This window comes from Acomys minous (assembly GCF_964271855.1).
Source record: "Acomys minous genome assembly, chromosome: 1".
Taxonomy (NCBI): domain Eukaryota; kingdom Metazoa; phylum Chordata; class Mammalia; order Rodentia; family Muridae; genus Acomys; species Acomys minous.
In genome coordinates, this window is record NC_140483.1 from 144,664,278 (window position 1) to 144,684,546 (window position 20,269).

At 42.0% G+C, this 20,269-nt stretch overlaps 1 protein-coding gene across 1 annotated transcript in view; it reads left to right on the top strand.

The window, feature by feature from the left end:
- PLPPR1 (phospholipid phosphatase related 1) overlaps positions 1 to 20,269 on the top strand; it is a 260,986-nt gene that overhangs the window by 231,736 nt on the left and 8,981 nt on the right. The window contains exon 5 of the mRNA XM_084783425.1: positions 18,318 to 18,568. Within this exon, the coding sequence (XP_084639551.1) occupies positions 18,318 to 18,568 (251 nt within the window). The remainder of the gene's footprint in view (positions 1 to 18,317; positions 18,569 to 20,269) is intronic.

Sequence of the window (20,269 nt, forward strand, 5' to 3'; positions counted from 1 at the left end):
AATGTTCACAAAGAAGGTGATTTGGAAGAGAGAGCCTGTGAGGTCCATTTTGACTTTTCATATAGCACTTTCAGAAATAGGAGAGTAGAGGGGTCTATTTACATGGGAAAAGTTCATTTTTGAGAATCTAGATTATTTTGTTTATAAAGAGGAAGAAAGTATATTCATTGAAATAAAAACCTTTTAAATGGAAATATTTCCTTTTACAAAAATTAAAGTAAGATAAGGCAGTTAACAAATTCTATTAGAAACATTACTGTAAAGAGCTTAGTAGTCTTTTTTCTAAGCCAGTAGTCACCAAAATACATACTCTGCAACTGGCACTGGAAAATAACAACTGTTTTAAATGACTATTCTAATTAAGCCTAAATGGCATGATTTCCCATTGCAGTTTATATAATTGTTTTCAAAGCCATTATAAATAGTATTTCCTAGCAAATACAATCAGCTTTGTGTTACAGAAAAAGCCAATGGCTTAGCAAATTATTTCAAGGAAATATACTTCATACTAGAAGGATCAGGAATAGCAGCGTTCTGGAGGAATACATGGATATATCCTTTCTGCAATTATAATTTATAGTGTATGTAAAAACCTTAGAAACAAATGCCCTTTTAAACCCCATTCATGTCAAATTGTGTCGCCTAAGAAAGTAGAGATGTAGATTAAATTTATGAAGTAAACTAAATTTTCATAATATAAATTAAAATACCAAGGCAATAGCAATGGGACTGGGGAAATGACTCAGCAACTAACAGCACATGCTACTGTTGCAGAGGACGCAAGTTTGGTTCCCAGCATGTCAATCAGGTGGCTCCTGACAGCCTCTACAGCCACCTCTAGGGGGATCCAACACCTCCAACTCCAGCAAGCATCAGCACTCACATTCACACACCCACACACATACACATAATTAAAAGGAAATATTTTTTGAAAAATACAATAATGCTATAATCTCCACTATAGCCTCCAAAATTGTATTAAAGCTGGTTAATGAAGGGAAACTATTCATAATAAAAAATGTTATGCAAAACATTAAAAATCTTCTCTATTTCTAAATGTAAAGCTGAATCTATGCACGGTAGGAGCACAAGCACCTGGAATTCTGGCACTGAGGAGTGCAGATAAGCATGAGGTGAGAATATTGAGAGTCCAAGTCCAGCCTGGGCTACACAGTAAGATCCTGTCTCAAATAAAATAAAATTCATTGTAGAAGTCTATGTTATGTTCATGTGTCCTTACAATGAGAACAAGTGACAGTTAATAAAAAAAAAAAAAAAAAGGAGACCACAGATTTGAAAGAGAACAAGAAGGCATAAGGGAGGGCTTGGAGGGTGGAAAAGAAGAGAGAAAGTATACAATTCCATTATAATCTCAAAATAAAAAAGAAAGAATGGATTAAAATGAACTTGACAATTGTCACTTCTGAATGCAGGATAATAAGTGAATTATTTTGTCGTATACTGTTCTGCAATCTTAATTCATTTAATTATGAATATGTGTAATTTTAAAATAAAAATAACTAAAGACTTGAGAGTTTTTAAAAAGACGAGTGACATCTCTCTGTTCCCCTCTCCATGCCGTTTCTTTCTCATTCCATCACATTGCAGGAACAGTAAGCTACAGCCTTAAGCTCTCAGGAATGATGAAACACCAGCCTCCTTTCCAGTAGCAAAAATTTAAGTAAGAAAGCCATATATCTTCCCTCCCCCAATATAAGCAAATAAACATACTTCAGGAACAAAAAGCTATTCTTGTAAAACTGCATTCTTAAATGATTACTTTTTGGCTCATCACTGTGAAGTAATAAGTAGAAAGTGAATTGAACAAGGTTTGGGCCTGCCATATAGGAAGAAGACTAAATAACTCTCTCTTCCTGTGGAGTTACTGGGAAAGCATGACACGCATGCCAACAATAGGCTCTGTTAACATCTAAAATAGCCTGTCATTCAGAAACTATTTATCGTGGGCTTTTCATTGGTGACCATATAGCTGTTCTATTATTACTTCCAATCAAAATGTAATTAAACACTAAGCAAGTCTTTTGCAATTTCAGTCAAGTCCAAGAATTAAGAACACTGGACAGAATAGAAAATGCTATGGTAAACAATTAATGAACGTAACACTAATTGTCATAAATTAAGTGTGACCTAAATGAAGCATGAATATTTTAAATGCACTTTCAAAGGTCATCATGTTTTATGGCTGTAAGAATTGATATTCAGTGACAAGCTTAATGACAGCCTTTTGAGAACTAGAAAATTGGTCTCAATTTTGAAAGTCATTCAAATGTACTTATTCTAGAAAGAGATTTCATTTAATCATTTTATTTCTACTTACGCAATTTATAATTTAAACATAAGGGAGCTAGTCATGTTCACTCAACCTTCAACTAATAATTTATTGAGAACTTCAGCTAGTAATTTATTAAGAAACTAATTTATGCTAGGTTCTGATAGGTTGAGGGAGACATTTTGTCAACAAAACAGAATAAAATTTCTCTAGTTGATTCAAATTTGTAAATGCAAGTATTGAACAATATATAACTAGATTATGTTTTGTAGAAGATATATGTTACACAGAAAAACTGAAAGGGAAAATGAAATAGGGTGTTTGGAGCAACTGATGTAAATCTCAATGGAGAGAAAAGGCTGTCACTCAAAAGAATTGTCTAGCGTTGATAGCGATTTGATTAAAAAAAAAAAAGACAAAACCATCAATACAGCTACAATACAGGTGGCCAGGAAACAAGGCTAGCTTTGCATGCTGGTTGGTAAAAGCTAACTTGCAAAGAAGCCTAAAGCTAAGTCTTGGTGTCTGGGCACCCAGCTTTGTTTTTGAACCGCAGAGTCTACACCGTAGAAGAAAAATGTCAAGAGCAACACTGAAAAACAGATGGGAATATTTCTAGAACTCAGAGATAGGAGACTTGAAGAAATCAGAGAGAGAGAATCAGGTTGGATGTTAGGAGGTTTTAAAAGAAAATGGAACCTCAGATTCTTGATCCCATGACGCTAAAATGTTTGGAACTCCCTACTAGAGATGTGTGCAGTTTCTAAACCACGAATGCAGTTCAAGACTACAGGGGGAAGACCGATGCCCAAATTGGGAACTATGGTTGGCAGGAAAGGCTGTGCTAGGGTGCTACCTCTGCTTGCCACTCAGGAAGTCACACCGGGAGGGAGAGGGTAGATTTTGGTTGTTCTGCTCTTGCAAGGGATGAATATTCTCCTTTGAATGTCATCCTCAGTGGTCTAGACATTATGAACCCGATCCAACTCCTAACCCAGAATTCTATAGGCTTCCCCAGTTATTGGTAGAAAAGATATAAAGTCATAGGAGACTACTTTTCGAGTACTCCATCCAGCAGCAGTGTTTACAGGTTGGGCTCAAAGAAGACTAATAGAGCAGAGAAGTGCTTTCTCTGGCACTTTGCACATTAGCTCGTGTGAAGTCACAGCATTTCAGAGAGCCCAACGGATATAAAGCAATGTTTCTCACTCTCAGCATGGTTGACTTGTCAGGCCAATGTTATAGTAGCACACCCAGCACAATATAGTTTTACTTCTTTTACTGTTATAAAAGACCTTACTAAAAGCATCTTAGGAAAGCTCACTCCGGGTCCTTGACTTCTAATATAAGAAAGAAAAGGCAGCAAAGATTGGAAGCTGCTATAACATCACACCCACAGCCAGAAACTGAGAGAAATGAGCACATGCAGGCTTAGTCCACAGCTAGATTTCTCTCCTTGTCTACAGTCTGGATCACCAAACCAAGAATAGTACCACCGACTTTCAGGCTGTCTTCCTCTGTTGATGAGTACAATAAAGTCAATCCCCCTCAAAGATGTCCACAGTCCAACCTGATCAGAACAATCCCCCTTTGGGTTTCTCTTTCTAGATGACTGTGGGTTGTGTCAGGATGACAAATAAAATTAACTGTCACCGCCAGAGATTTCCTTTTGTACAGGAGTAGAAAAGAATCCTCTACTTACCTGTAGGATATTTCCCGTCATCCTTGGCCTCCCCCAACTAGATAGCTGCCATACCATCCCCTCTTATACTAGTATCCATCAAAAATGCCTTCCAAAGCAGTATCCCCTGGGAGGAAGGATCATGCTTAGGTGCAAACTACTTCTGTATTGTTTAAGAAAACAATTATATTTTAATAACTGTTTTTTAAGTGATGGCTACTTTTGCTATGTAAGATATTTCATAACAACATTTGTCAAAGTCACAAAAGTACCGTCTGAACATACAGAGTTGTTCCTCATAGTCAATAGACAGTCGGTTCAAAGCTTTCTATAAGAATAATGCCAAGTGTATTCAGGGAACTGCTTAAATTATGACCCTAGTGGTTCACACAATGCTTAGGAAATGAATCATGCCGGACCATGAGTATCAGTCCTGTATCTCTTAATCACCACAGGGCTGGTGTGTGTCCAGCCTGCGTAATGTTGATCTGAGAGTGGAAAGGCAATAGATCACCAGCTACGGGTTTAAAAAACTATAAGCAGAGTTGCAAAGGGTAGATTTGGGGAAACGAGGCAGCCCTCTGAGCCTTTAGGCTTTCACATCCCTGTTTTCAGATTCGTGGTAGAAACGTTTTTCTCTCTGCTTCAGTCTGCATCCGGGCATACTTCCTGGATTTATCTGCACCCACATTCTCCATCAACTTTCTTTAAGATTATTACCTGCTCTGGCTAACATTTGCAATGATTTTCTCTTTACCAATCAGCATGTGGATCCACAGTGCCTAGCAGAGCTAAGAAGCAGATACTTAGAGACAAGCGGGGTGACAAGGGGAGGCAACAACAGGGTGGAAGAGAGGGGTGACAATGGATTTAAAGAGGGTGATGATAGCAGAGTGAAAGAATAGGAGACAACAGCAGGGTGAAAGGGAAGGACAAAAGAAGGGTGCTTCCTGTCATCAAAGGTGATGGCCTCTGTCCCCTTTTGTCATGTTACTTATCTTCCACAGTGTGGCTACCTAGCAAGCTTAAGTCACAGTCACATTGCTGGGACACTTTGTGTCTGCAAAGCATCTCCCTAACCAATGTAGGCTATATCTGCGGAGTCTCAGAGATGGGAATATGTCGGGCCAAACTCAGATAGCAGCTCACTTCTCAAGATGGTTTTCTTGCCACAGCATCCTGTGGGGTTGATGGGAAGTGGTATGAGTTCTTTCCCCAAAGCCAGGTTTCTTCTCAGATTTCAGCTTGCTCATCCTAGTGACTCAAAAGCCTGATCTCTACACCACAGCTCCCTGGACATCCAGAGTACTACCCTTGCATGGTCTGCACAGATAGAAAGTCTATCCGACTCCAACATGATATTCATTGCATCCAGGGTCATTAATCAAAATCCAAAGAAGCTAGGATGAGGCTTTATCCTGGTAGGTGCCCAACTAGAAAGAAAGTCAATATTAGAAAATGAAACAACCTGCTCTGAAGAAACAGCTACAGGAAAGGGGCCCTTACTAAAGCAGACCACTGAAAAACCTGGTAGACATTCCTGATCAATCAGACAAACAAGAATACTCTGCTAATGCTTGTAGATGGGAGCCTAGCAGACTTGAAACAGATGCCAAGACTCACAGCCAAACATTAGGCAGAACACAAGGAGCCTGTGGAAAAGTGGGGGAGAGGGGAGGATAAGAGGACCTGGAGGGGATAAGGACTCTCAAGAAGACCAACAGAGTCAAGTAACCTGGGTTCAGGAGGGCTTATGAAGACTGAAGCAAGGATCATGTGTGGGCTGGTCCTAGGCCCTCTACACATATGTAGCCAATGGCATCTTAGTCCTCCTGTGGGTCCCCTAGTACGGAGAGCAGGGACTGTCTCTGACATAGATCTTGTCCATATCTTTAGATTAGTTTTGGTTCAAAGTATATTTTATCAGATACCAGAATGGCTACTCCAGCTTATTTCTTGGGTCCATTTGCTTGGAATACAGTTTATGTCTATCTTTATTGCTGAGGTGTGTTTCTTGTATGCAGCGAAATGATGGATTCTGTTTTTGCATCCACTGTGTCAGCCTCTGTCTTTTTACTGGGGAGTTGAGGCCATTGATATTAAGACACATTAATGACCAGTGGTTGTTAGTTCCTTTTATCTTGATGTTGGTTGTGGTAGAGTCTGTGTGTTTCTGTGTTTTGGATTTGTGGATGTGGAGTTACTTATTTCCTGCATTTTCCTGGGTGTAGTTAGCCTTCTTGGTTGGAGTTTTCCTTCTAGTACCTTCTGTAGGGCTGGATTTGTCTTTAGGTACTGATTAAACTTGATTTTATCATGGAATATCTTGTTTTCTCCATCTATAGTGATTGAAATTTTGCTGGGTATAGTAGTTTGGGTTGGCATCTGTGGTCTCTTAATGTTTACATGACTTCTGTCCAGGCCCTTCTAGCTTTCGTTGTCTCTGCTGAGAAGTCAGGTGTAATTCTGATGGGTTTGCCTTTATATGCGACTTGACCTTTTTCTCTTGCAGCTTTTGATATTCTTTCTTTGTTCTTTACATTTAATGTTTTAATTATTGTGGGGGGAGGATTTTCTTTTCTAGTTGAATCTATTTGGAGTTCTGTAGGCTCCTTGTATGTTTATGGGTATTTCTTTCTTGAGGTTGGGGAAGTTTTCTTCTATGATTTTGTTGAAATAGCTTCCTGGGCCTTGGAGCTTAGAGTCTTCTCTGTCTTCTATTCCTTCTATTTTTAGATTTGGTATTTTTATGGTGTCCCAGATATCTTGGGTTGTTTGCATCAGGAAAATTTTAGTTTTAACATTTTCTTTGATTGATATATGGATAAGTTCAATCTTCCACACTTGAGATTCTCTCTTCCATCCCTTGTATTCAGCTGGTGTGGCTTGTGTCCATCATTCCTGTTCTCTTCCCTGTGTTTTCCAACTGTAGGATTGCCTCAGCTGTGCTTTCTTTGTTGCTTCTAATTTCCTTTTTAGGTCTTGATGGCAGTAACATTGAGCAGTCATAAATTAGTAAGAATTTGATGATATCCTTATTCCAATTCTTAGCCCATTTTTAAATTGAGTTATTAGGAGATTTTTATAATTGATTGTAGGAAAACTTATTTTAAAGATTATTCATTCTGTTAGCAGGCATAAGCTTTGTCAATATTTTACCACTCCAAGTTTATCTTTTTATTCTGCTGCTTGTTCCCTTTTGTATGCACAAGCTTTTCAATGAAAAAGAAAATCTTTTTAAAAGCCCTATGTTTGTGGGTCTCTTTATCTGTGTGTAGGTGTGTGCACTGTGAGAAGATTCTCATTGAATGTAGACAAGGTCACATTCCCTAAGGAATTTGATCAACTTCAATCCTGGGTCTGTCTCTACCCACCCACCTGAGACATACTGTTCTGAGGCAACTAAGACACAAGGCAAACAGGCTGAGCTGAGAACTGCATGGGCCACAGTCCGCATTAGCTGCCCTCCTGTGAACAGCTCTGGGCCTAGCTCTATCTCCACTAACCCTCCTGAGATATACGGCTCTGACACAGCTAAGACACAAAACAGGCTGAGCAGAGACCTGCACAGTCCACACCCCACATTAGCTGCCATTCCGTGAGCAGCTTTGAACTCTAATCTCTCTCCACTGGCCAGCAGCTTATCAGCCTAGCCCCACTGGGGCACAGAGAAGATAAAGAGAGCCCTGTCATCTCAAGGCCTGTAGAACACCCAAGCAGCTTTAGGCTCTAGTTCCCCTCAGCCCCCAGCTGTTTACCAGCCTGGCCCATATACAGAGCAGAGAGAGAGAGAGCTGAGTCTGGCACAGACCAAGGCTCACATTTGCTGCCATCTCAACAGGTCTGTGGGGCAAAAAAAAAAAAAAAAAGTACAAATTTGAATCTCTCACAGCTGTCCCCCGCCCCCCCAGCTGCTTACTGCCCTAGCCCATATGGAACACAGAGAAGATAGACAGAGCCCTGCTATCTTGAAAACCACTGTAGGGCATCTGAGTAACTTTGGGCTTGGAAATCTATCATCCCACTCCTCTCCTGCCTGACTCAACTGGGATACAGTCAGGGAATCCAGCTGAGCTGAGCTGGGTGCAGGCTCTAAAACATCCACTGTCCAACATCCTGAGGAGGCTTCTGGGGAGCCCTAGCAAACAACCTTTGGCTTGGAGTTCTCTCTATTTGCTACCAACATGCTAGCCAATGCGGGACATAGGCAGTGACCTCATTGGAGCAATCTCTAAGCCTGCTAACACCAGAGACCACCAGATGCCTACAGGACAGTGCAGGAAAAAAAGCACCAGAATGCAGGGCTGTATAACAACACCAGAAACCAGTGATCTTACCACAGCGAGGCCTTTAAATCTGAGGTGATGAAAATGATAGAAGCTTTGAAAGAGGAATATAAATTATTCAAAGAGACACAGGAAAATACACTCAAACAGATGAAGGAATTAAATAAATCCTGTAAAGAATGATAGGAAAATACATCCAAAGAGATGAAGGAATTCAATAAATCTTATAAAGAATTACAGGATAATTCAGACAAATGGGAGAATGGCCAAAGAGGTATGTCAATCAGGTCCGTGTATGTGGCTTACAGTGTACTCTCATTTGGCCACAAAGAAGACAAAATATTGTCTTTTTAAGAAAATGGATAGATATAGAGGTCATTATATTAAGTGAAACAAACTAGCCCCCGCCCTCCCCTCACTAAAGAATATTGGCCAGGAAATAGAATAATATTTATTTGGGATTTGGAAGAAGTGTGAGAGATAGAAAAGGTTCATTCAATTTGTACAGTGCATGCTGTGTGCTTATATGGAAACATCACACTGAACCCCACTGTTGTGCACAATATAATTTAAATTTTTTACATTAACTTTTCAGAAAAATGTCTGAAGTTCAGAATAACGTATTTAAATAAAATCAACTCTTAGGATTAAAACTGAGCCACAAAACAAACCTGCCCAGTATTCAGTGTTTGTCCACCATTGGCAGAGGAAAGGGTTCTCTACAGCTCTGAAATCAGCTACCCATGCCAGTCTTTTCTGGTCTAATGGAGGCCTCCTTGTCAAGTACAATGTTTAATGAAGGTGAGTTGAGCAGCAGCTGTCTCTTGTGTTATACAAGGAACAACAGTCAGAAAAAGAGACTTGTTGTCTGTGAAACAAAATTCAGGGAGACAGAATGAAAAGGTCCGCATTCAACAGGGGCCCCACAAGCTTTCTGGCATGCTCCAGATGAATGAAGATTTGAGGGGTCCTTGTTAGCTTGTGTGCAGCACGCACGCGCACACTGAAGAACGGTTTTAGCTCAATGCCTATAACAAATATATTTTAAACAAATGAAAAATTAAGATTAGAAAATTATGATTCAGAGTTGGGAGTCTTGGACTGGGCAGGTGATAAAGTGTTTGTGGTGCAAGCAAGATGACCCCAGTTCAGATCCCTTTCACATACGTGAAAAAGTGCATGCAGTGTCGTGTGCCTGGCATCCCAGCCACTGTAGCCTAACTGTGACTAAGAATATTGACCTCTGACCTTGTTGGGAGAGAGGACAGGATGGGAGGGTATGAGAGGAAAAGAAATGAGAGAGGGAGGGGAAGAAAAGGGAGAATTTGCAATTTGATAAGGCATGCTAAGGAGGAAGCAGGTTGCTGCCGTTTCCTGGCAAAGGCTGCTGAATTGAGAAAACACTGACTGGCCGATGATGCTGACCTGAGAGATGATGGGACCCAGAATTAAGGGTTAGTGGTTGAGGCAAAATGTAGTTTCAGGCACTGAATATAGAAGTTTCTTGAAGGGATTCTCTTGCCACTGTGGCAAAGATGGCCAATGTGAACGTCTGTTGTGCAGCCTGTGTGGAGAATGACCATCCATCGTCACTGCACCGTAGACAGAGGGTAGAAACTGGTGTGAAGATAAAAGAGTTCCTGCTTTATAAGCACCACGGAAGAAGAACGACCTCAAAAGCATTCACAATGCTTGGCATTGTGGTTTAGTTTAGGCTGGAGCAATGTAGGGGTCTGAGCCCAAGGCCCTGACCACGGTAGACAAGTGCTCTACCACCAAGGCACTTTCCAGTCACCAGGTTATCCTCTAAAACAAGAAAATACTCAAGCATTCTTAATATTGCAATGTTTTTAAGTGTTTTATTTGGGGGACACATGCATGTGTGGCATGAGTATGGAAGTCGTAGAACAACCAGGCGTTGGTTGTTCTTTCCACCTTGTTTGAGACAGTTTGTCATTTGCTGGTACCTGTGGCAGATGAGCTCGCCTGTGGCTTCTCAGGAACTCTCCCACCTGTGGGCCCACCTTGCTAGGGCACCAGTGGGAAAGCAGACAGACAGCACTACACCTGGCTTGATGTGGATCCTGTGGATGGGAACTCAGTTCCTTCCTCACACTTCTACGGCAAACGTGTTACCTACTGAGCCCTGGTCCTTTAATTACTCACTCCATGCATTATCTTGGTGCATGGTGACGAAGGGACAATCTTCTTTCAATTGTGTTATAATAAATTGAGAAGGAGCCCATGCTGAAGCATGTGTGTGACAAATATAGGCGGCAACAGTTGCTTTCCAAAAATCAAACGGGACCATGCATGATAGAAACATCATCTATCTCTTAACCCCTTTTAAGGAATAATCAAGTCCTCAGCTTTAATTGCATTGTTCATGTATGGGAATGCTGCCTGCACATATGTCTATGCACCATGTGTGTGCCCAGTGCCCACTGAAGCCAGGAGATCATGTCAGATCTCCTGGAATTTGGGCTATAGGCAGTTGGAATGGCCATAAGGGTGCCAGGAACCAAGCCTGGATCCTCTGCAAGAGGAGCCACCTCTCCAGCCCTCCCTCCCCCCGTGTCAACAGAGAAGCAGAGAATAATGTCACCAACTTAACTCCAGACGCCCTCACCTCTTTTTCACTATCCTTTGTTGAGAAGCTGTGTAACATTTTCTCTGTTAGAAAATGTGTCAGATCAGTGCTTTCGTGTGCCTGTGTGCTAATGTCTGAAGGGACAGCACAATTGGAAATGAGGATATTTTCCTCTAAAACGCACACATAAGTATAACTGCGCCCGTTTTCCAGGTTCATCGTAACTCCTAGATTCCATGTGCATCCGAGAATTCTCTAATAAGCAGTGTTTCCTTTGGTGGACCATCATACTCCAATTTAAGAATTTTCCTCCCCATCTTAATTGCACCCAAACTAAAGGCCATCCTGACAGGACGTGACTGTATGAGAGGCACAGTGCTTGTCCGGCATGTACAAGACCCTGGAACTGATCTTTTACACTGAAAAAAAAAGTCTGATTCCCGCTAAGACACTAAGGTCTAATTTCCAGGTATTCTCTTCATTTCCTAGGAGTCCAACACTAGGCTGGATCTGTGGTCCATGTAAGGAGCACATATGAGTACTACAACCAGTGCCTCCAGTGCTTTGATGTCAGCACGTTATCAGAGATGAGAGGCACCAACGTGGTTAGAAACTACGAGCAATCTCTATGCACATTCAAATGCTTCACCTGTTAGTCATTTTCCCTTAGTGTTATCACTCACTTAGTTCTACAGCTATCTACTGAATGTGTAATAGATCGACTACAGTAGTATTTTCTGTGTCTTCCCCCCCCCCCCTTTTGATGCAAGAGTAAAGTTTATGTGTTGAGCTGTTAACGGCATTTGCTGCTCTTGCAAAAAGAGCCTGGTTTGGCTCCCAACACTCACATGGTAGCTCACAACCATTCATAAGTCCAGTTCTAGGCAATCTAGTGCCCTCTTCTGGCTTCTTCCACAGGCACCATGTTTCACATCGTATACATACATATATGCAGGCAAACAGGCACACATTTGAAGTAAAAAATAAATAAATACATAAGAAAAAAGCATATATGCTGTATTATTGGAGTGGGAGATCTGGGCACTATTGGAATAAATGTACAGATGCAAAATTCCTACTGGGGCAAGAACTTTGAAGATAGCCCTAATGATATTATCACAGACTAAAGCAGAAGTATTTTCCCAAGACTTCACATGATATATGATGGCTCACTTTTGCCTGCTCGTTCCTAGCTGGAATAAAGCCTATACATACACTGAGGGTTGCACAACAGATAGAAGTGGGATTTGCTCGTGGTCCTTCTGAGACACAACTTGAGGGACATCTCCAAGTCCAAACCCTAGGTGGAAGGCTTTCTGTGAGATCCCCTTAGCCGCAGCAGACTGCAGTGCTTTCCTCCCTCACTGCCAAGTTCTCTGTATTCCACAGATGTGCACAGCTCTGCTCCTCTGACACAAGTTGCCGTTGTTGCCTTAAGTCCTAGCCGCTCCCTGCCTGGTTGATATCAGAGTGCCCCTAAATACATTTCGAGAGGGCAGGGGATAGGCAGCCGGTGAACCAAAACTAATTTCGTCTGATGGGTGAAAGAAGACACATATTCTGAACGGTCTAAACTGTTGCCCAGATCTAAGTCAAGGTAGTAAGGCAAAGAGGAAGTTTATCTAGCTTTCCTACTGCTCTCTCACTTTTGAGAATTTGAGTTTTGTATATGGTAAACTTCATATTGTGTGTAAGTAAAATTCTCTCTCTCTCTCTCTCTCTCTCTCTCTCACACACACACACACACACACACACACACACAGAGAGAGAGAGAGAGAGAGAGAGAGAGAGAGAGAGAGAGGAGAGAGAAGGGGCGGAAACAGAGAATGAGGGAGAGAAAAGAGAAGGAAAGGAAAAACGGGATGTTTAACCCACTCCCTGTCTAGGTTATTTGTGGTGAAAACCCCTTACAGAGACTCTCTCGAGGCTCCTTCATCAGTCGTGGCTCTTGGTGCTGTTATGAATTTCCTTGTGATTCCAGACCTCATGTATATTTTAGTGAATAACTAAGAGATGATCCATCAGAGGCTGGCATTTGCCTCAACTTTAACTGGAAAGGACAACATTTATAATTTAGCTCAGAACAATTTGGTCCTCGATTTGGAGGCTGCTCCTAAGGTCCCAGGCTCTTTTGGGTGGAAAGAAATACAGCCCCTCTGTCCCTCACCGTGCTGAGCCCTGCTGACCAGCAAGCACTCTGCCGCTTGGGTCTGGGCTTCCTGGTGAACTGCTGTGTGAGTTATAGTCAAGGTAAACACACAAGAATAAAATAAGAGGGCTTTTAACAGCTTCATTTTGGTCCTCTTTTAGCCCAGCATTTGTCAGTTAGGTTCTTTCAGGCCACAGACAAAAGCCGAGCTCTGGCTCCCCTAGGTAGCACATGGGGACACCACGACAGGGACTACGGACACCCACAGGTGCCAGCCCCTTTATCTCCTCTCAAGCCCCTCCACCCACATGACCTCCAGATGCTCCTTTACCCATGGCTCATGTGGGCACCTTGTTGTTCTGATACCAACCTGCAAGTGAGGCTTCTCCGAGAACTCTCCAGAGTCCCAGAGCTGTGTCCTGAAAGGCCTGTGAGACACTTCCGTCTGAATTTCTAAACCGCTAACCTTGAGATTTCCGCTGCCCAGCTGCTGAGGACATGTACATAAAGAAGAAGTATCAGATCATCCGTCTCACTTCTGCATGGAGACACACACAGCTCCGCTCGTCTCCTTGTGTGACCATCTGCACCCACCTCTGCTTTGTGGCTGGTTTAGAAACTCAGTCAGCTCCTTCTCCATGTCCAAATCCTTTTCAGCATTTGAAATGAACAGGGCAACAGTCAACACCTCGAGCATTCGATTCTTATAAATCTAAACTGTTATGTTTAGATTTTCTGTCTGTCATAAATTCACCCTTAAAAAGAAACCTCAGGCTCCTGAAGCAAGAAACACTATCAAAGTCTTAGAGAATCAAGGGGGAGAATTGTGAGATCAAAGCGTGGCAAAAAAAAAAAAAAGGAAATCTAGCGTCAGTAAACTAATTGAAAAATAAAAAGAGATTCAACAGAGGTACCCTGTCTGCACGGGATGATCAAACTGGTCCTAGAAAACTTCTATTATTAAATAAAAATCATAGTGGCAGGGCTTGACTACCTCCCTACAGGTTGTTGGTGATAAAGGTCCCGAGCTCCTCAAATCAATATAGTCTATTGACACTGCTATTGGTCACCCATACTATATAGTAAGACTGTGGCTGAAGATACCACACACTGTAGTCATAGGACATCAGGCTGAGATTGAACTGGAAACTTCCTCTCTGTTGGCCTCTCCCCACAGTACCAAAAGGTACCATGCAGACTGCTGGGGGAATTATGGTCAACAGCCTTACTCAACTGTAGACACATCATGAGACACTACCAACTGGCTAGACAAGATGTTCCTTCTGGTTCAGTGGCAAGTCTGTTACAGGGGTGATCATCCACTTTCTGATGGCATTTGAGGCCTGCTACATAAGACACCATTGGGATAATACTGTAAATATCAAAAGCACACGGCTGAGGAGATCATAGGCTACCAAGGGAAAACTACTGCTTTTAGTTTTTGCTAAATGAGCATGATGTGTCAGCCAGATTGTCTTCTAAACAACTGTGTTTATTCTTCATATTAGTGATGGTGTCATCTTTGGTCAGAGAAGCTTTTGAGGGAAGAGGAAAGGACGCCACAGGAGGACAGGAGAGGGGAATGGGGAGGGGAGGGAAGGGAAGGAAGGAAGGAAAGAGGGAGGGATGGAGAGAGGGCACCCTTAGAGAAAGGGCAAGAGAGAAGTGCAGGAGTGCAGAGACAAAGTAAGAGAGTGAGAAACCATTTTTTTAAGTAGCCAGCGGTAGCTACAGAGATGATTAAATTGGAAAAGGGAAAGACATTTTCTCCAGAGGTATAATTACAAGTAGGTGTCCACACTCCTGCAAAGAAACCTCCTAAACACTGTAAGCAGCCTTAATGATAAAGTCAAGGGAACACACACACACACACACACACACACACACACACACACACACACACACAGTTATAAGAGTAGAAGGGAGATTAGTAGATAGGAGGAGGGGAGTAAGTGGGAAGAGCAGGGCATCAAGGGAGGGTACCAAAGGGTGAATCTGATCAAAATATGCTATCTACATAATGAACCGGTCATACTGAGCCTATTATTACACATAATGGGTGTGGGCTAATAGAAAAGCGTAAGAAAATGTGTCTAACTTTTCAAAACTACGATCTCACTTAAATAATTTTAGGCATCAAGCTACCCTGCATAGATGTTTTTAAAACACCTTCTCAATATCATACCTTCCATTAGACGAGACCATTCAGTGTATTTTCACCAAGCTCTAAAAATAAAACAGCTATTTTTAGCGTCTGGGAATCGTAAAAATAATCTCAAGGAGTAACAAAGGAATAGCTGGAGTCTTTTACAAAAACACAGTGTGGTCCGACTTCTATGAGTCGGCCTATGAGTCACCACTGTAGGTTCTCCAGCCCTTTTTTGGCATGGCAAGGGCCAGAGGAGGGTGGGACCCCTGGTGTGGGCAATGAATGCCCTTTGCATCTGGATCCAACACATCAAAATGAAATGTGAGGAGAGTTGGTGCTGTTGAGCCAGCAGGAAAAGCCCGACTTAGGCAGAGAAAAGATGGGGAAGCAGGACAAAGCATGGTAGCGGGCAGCGTGTGCAGAGGCCACTGTGAGCCTGGCGCCAGCTCTTCACACACTCACCCTGTAAAGCCTAGGAACCCTCCTTCTCCAAAAACCTACCGCTGCCCTCACTGAAGGCACTCCTGGTAAATAAAATGCCAGAGGAAAATGCTGCCTCTTTTCTATTTCCAAATCATAAATAACCCTTGTTTCCTGGAAAAGATTATCCAGACAGACTTATTACCCCCTTGAACAAGCCACAGACCTGGTCTTTAAGAACCATACTTGAAGATGTAAAAAAAAAAAAAATTTCCAGCCACTCAGATTTCTAGAGCCTGGGGGTGAATACTGCCAGGCGTGATCAATGGATGCCTGGCTCTCCCAGGTCAGAGCCCCTAAGCGTGAGTCGGCTGCAGCTATTAAAAAATGCCAGTTCTCGTTGTGATAAAGCATGTTCTTACAAAGCCACAGAAAGGAAAATTATAGTAATCAATACAGATCAAAATGAAACCGGAAAGAGTCATAGAAAGACTAAGTACTTTAGAATCTGATTCACGAATGGAATCCAAAAACCGTTGATCTCAGCAAGGCTGAATGGCGACAGAGGAAGGGATGGAGCGAGGTTGTTTAATGAGTACGAAAAGTAAAGCTGGTTGTGGTGATAGGGTAAGTGCCAACCTTTTAAAGATTTGTTTAATTTATTTCAGTGTGGTTTTGCCTGTATGTATGTTAGTGCATTACATACATGGAGGCATCAGATTCCCCGGAGCTGGAGTTGAGCCACCATGTGGGTACTGGGAACTGAACCCAGATTCTCTGCAAGACCAGCCAGTGATCCTAGCCACTGCACCTCCTCTCCATCCAGTAACTAGCAAGACTGGCAATTAACTATAGCTTTTTAAACACTAGGAAACGAGAATTTGATTATTTTGACCACAAATGACAAATATTTGAGGAAATACATACAAATGATGCTTTGATGACTTGAGTCACGGTGCAGATGATTTAAATGTTCTACGCCATATATGTGTGTCAAAATATCACATGGTATCCCACAAGTATGCATAATTTGCTGCTTTTATATGTCAGTTAAAATTTGTTTATAACAACAACAACAACAAAGAATTCTGCTTATCTGTGGTCAAGCTTATTGAGGCTAAAGCTGAGGAATTTACCAGAGATCAGATTAAAATCTAGAGGTAGAATGCCCAGGCTTCCCAGCTAAACAATAGTCAGAATAAACACACACACATATGTACATGCATATACATACATGCACATACACATAAACACACACATTCATGCACACACATACTCACATGCATATATACACACATGCACATACACTCACGCACACACAAACACACACACATGTGCATGTATCCCAAAAGACGACTCTGGAAACAGTGAACTTGTTCCTTTTGTGAAAGGGGGACCTGAAGGTGTGTTTGCATTAGTGATCTCAAAATCAGAGAGTTGTGCTGGTTTGTCCTGGTGGAGCAAAGCAATCACAAGAAGTGTTTTTATGAGACAGATGAGGAAGTCAGAGTCAGTAGAACAGTGGGATAAGGTGAGTGATGGAAAGGTGGCTACTCCTCCGTGCTGGAGAGGAAAGAAGTAAGTTTGAGAAACACAGCCCAGACAATACTTTGAGCTTTCCTTGCTTAAAAAAACAAAAAACAAAAAACAAAAAAACAACAACAACAAAAAAAACGACTTTGGGCTTCCAGCTTCCATAAATTGGTGAAGATATAGGTTTGTATTGTTTTAAGCTGTGGTGTTTACAGCAGTTTGTTGTAGCAGCAGTAAGAAACTGGTACCACTAACAACGGTTACCTTTAAACCCTCTCCTATTTTCTCATTTACTATTTCCCACATCACATGAAACAATGCATTGATATTTTTTTTAATAATCTTTTTGTTTGTTTGTATCTCTTTTGGGGGGAAACTTTGTAAAAATTCTTATTCATTGTCATGTACTGTGGTGATATAGATAACTGCTTATTTGCATCCTTAAAAAACCAAGGTGAATACATCTTATTTTATATCTTTGGTTGTGAATCTCTCCTTTAATGGCTGAGCCATCTCTCTCTGCCGCCCTCATGAATGCATGTTCCATAGGAAGAGGATTCCTTAAGATACCACAAGGCTGGAGACGCAGCTCAGTTTGTAAAGTGCTTGTCTATCATACCCAAAGGCCCAGCACTGCATAAACCAGCCAGGGTGGCATCCTTCCGGAATGCCAGCCCTCGGGAGGTGACAGCAGGAAGGCCAGGCATCGCAAGATCATCCTGGGCTACATAGGGAGTTTGAGACTGCCCTGGAGTTTCTGAGACCCTGTCTCAAAAGCAAAACGAACCCCAGACAGCGAGCTGGGTATTCTGCGCATGTCTCATGCCAGCCTCCGAAACTACCCACCTTTCGTGCTCACCCAAGGGCACTGAGCTTCAAAGAAGTTACACTGCTCATTCTGTGAGCTGAAAGCCCAGCTCCATGGGACTCCAGACTTCCAGCTCCTTCCGTGGGAATATGCTGCTGCTAAAGTTCTCACACAAAGCAATAAAATGCTAGCAGTAGAGGCCTGGCAAGATTTGAAAACTGGTTGTTCAGGAGGCAGGCTTCACTCTCTGGAAGAATAAAGATGAGGGGACAATTTGACTCTTAAAATATTTTTGAAGATGTCATCCCTGAATTCTCCCAATGGCTTCTTCTCTGGGGAAAAAACAAACAAACAAACAAACAAACAAACAAAAAAACCAACCACTCTGATTTCTTTCACATCTCCTTGTAGGGGTATTTGCCTTTGGACTTTTTGCTACTGACATTTTTGTAAACGCCGGGCAAGTGGTCACTGGTCACCTAACACCATACTTCCTGACAGTGTGCCAGCCAAACTATACCAGCACAGACTGCCGGGCACACCACCAGTTCATCAACAATGGCAACATCTGCACCGGGGACCTGGAAGTGATTGACAAGGCTCGGAGGTCCTTCCCCTCCAAACACGCTGCCCTGAGCATTTATTCCGCCTTGTACGCCACGGTGAGTGTGTATGTGTGTCTTACTGTCCCCCCAAGTCAAGATTTTGCTGGGATGTGTCTCTCAGTCACATAAAACATGTCATATTATCAAATCACACTATGGATAAAATAACCCCCATGCTGACCCATTCCCAATCCTAACCTTCCAGAGGACTTATTTGGAAAAGAAATGTGATAATACCCTATTTTTACCATCCCAGTTTACTGGTGGGGAAACTGAGGCCTCAAGATTACCTAAGAACACACCATCAGCTATGGCCAAGCTCCTGGCACTTTGTCTGGGGTTCTCTCACCACTCTTCCACCGTTCTGGTTGGTTCTAAAACAGCATGACCTCCTACCTCTAAGTTTTCAAGTATGACCTGGGGTATGTGGTTGGCCTCACAGTGTGCAGGCCAGGATTAAACATATGTCTCCCGTGCTTCTTACAGCATGCATTATTACTTTGTTAAGAGTTGGATAGTTCTAGAAGAATCTAAGGCCCCAAATTTTACTTCTCACTTTTCGCTAAATCACACCACCTTTGATTGTCCTGCTAAGTCATAATGTCCTGTTTGTTTATTTCTTTGCTTGTTTGTTTTGCTCTCATTAAAGGAAAAGTAGTAATGTTTTCTTATTTTCCTACATTTTAACTAGAAGCCACGTTAGAAATGCCATATTTCATCTTCCTCTGTTGTGTGCTTCTTTTGAACTCAGAACTCGGAAGCACAACTGTCAGTTTGAATGCACACAAGTCAATACCACAAGGTCACTCCCTGTGCATTTACCATGAGCATTTTACCAGTGGAAGCAGCCATTGATGAAAAGGGCCCCTTAGTAAGTCCCAGGGAAGCTTGGAGAGGACAGCAAGACAGAGCTAAGTCTCATTTCAAACTACCCAGATATCCTGGGGTACCCTCAGCCCCATCTGCAGAGGCCAGGATCCCATTCTCCACCCAGCCACACTGGGAGGCACATTCGGTCACCTCGTTAGTTGCCTTCTTCTTCTTCTTCTTCTTCTTCTTCTTCTTCTTCTTCTTCTTCTTCTTCTTCTTCTTCTTCTTCTTCTTCTTTCCTTTACAAAACAAAGAGGAAACATAGGCCAAGAATCCTCTGGGTCATTTAGTGTGTTTTCTGATCTTCAGAATATTGATTTGCTCCTAAATTATCTAGAGCATAATTTTTATACAGGCATGTGCATTTGCCTCCCTTTTTATATGTTTATCAGATTCAAGTCACTTCTGTGTGAGATTAATTTTGATAATGCCATTATACAAATAAATTGGAAACTTAAACCAGTGTGACATCATCAAAAGAAACCTAAAAGTCCGTGTCGGCAGGGAGAATGGAAGGAATATAGTAGATGTACACAGCACTCAGTGCAGCAGCGCCTGAGGATTTGGATATCAACCCTTTTAAATCAGGCCTCACACTCAATTAGATAAACCCAGACACAACATGCCAACTGAACAAACATTTTCTGTTTTGTGTTAAGTTATGCCTTCAGGATTACTCAAGATGTACTAATTGCCAGAGCTTGATTATTCAGTGGTGCACAGAGGTATTGAAATGCTACACTGTACCCATAGATAACTGCATTTTTATGTGCCAAATAAGAAGAAAACTCTAGTGAAAGCAGTATTCAACAGTATTTCCTAGGTACCATTTAATATTGTGAAGACTATCAACTAGTGGCCTGTGTTCTTAATGGTTCATATTTCACA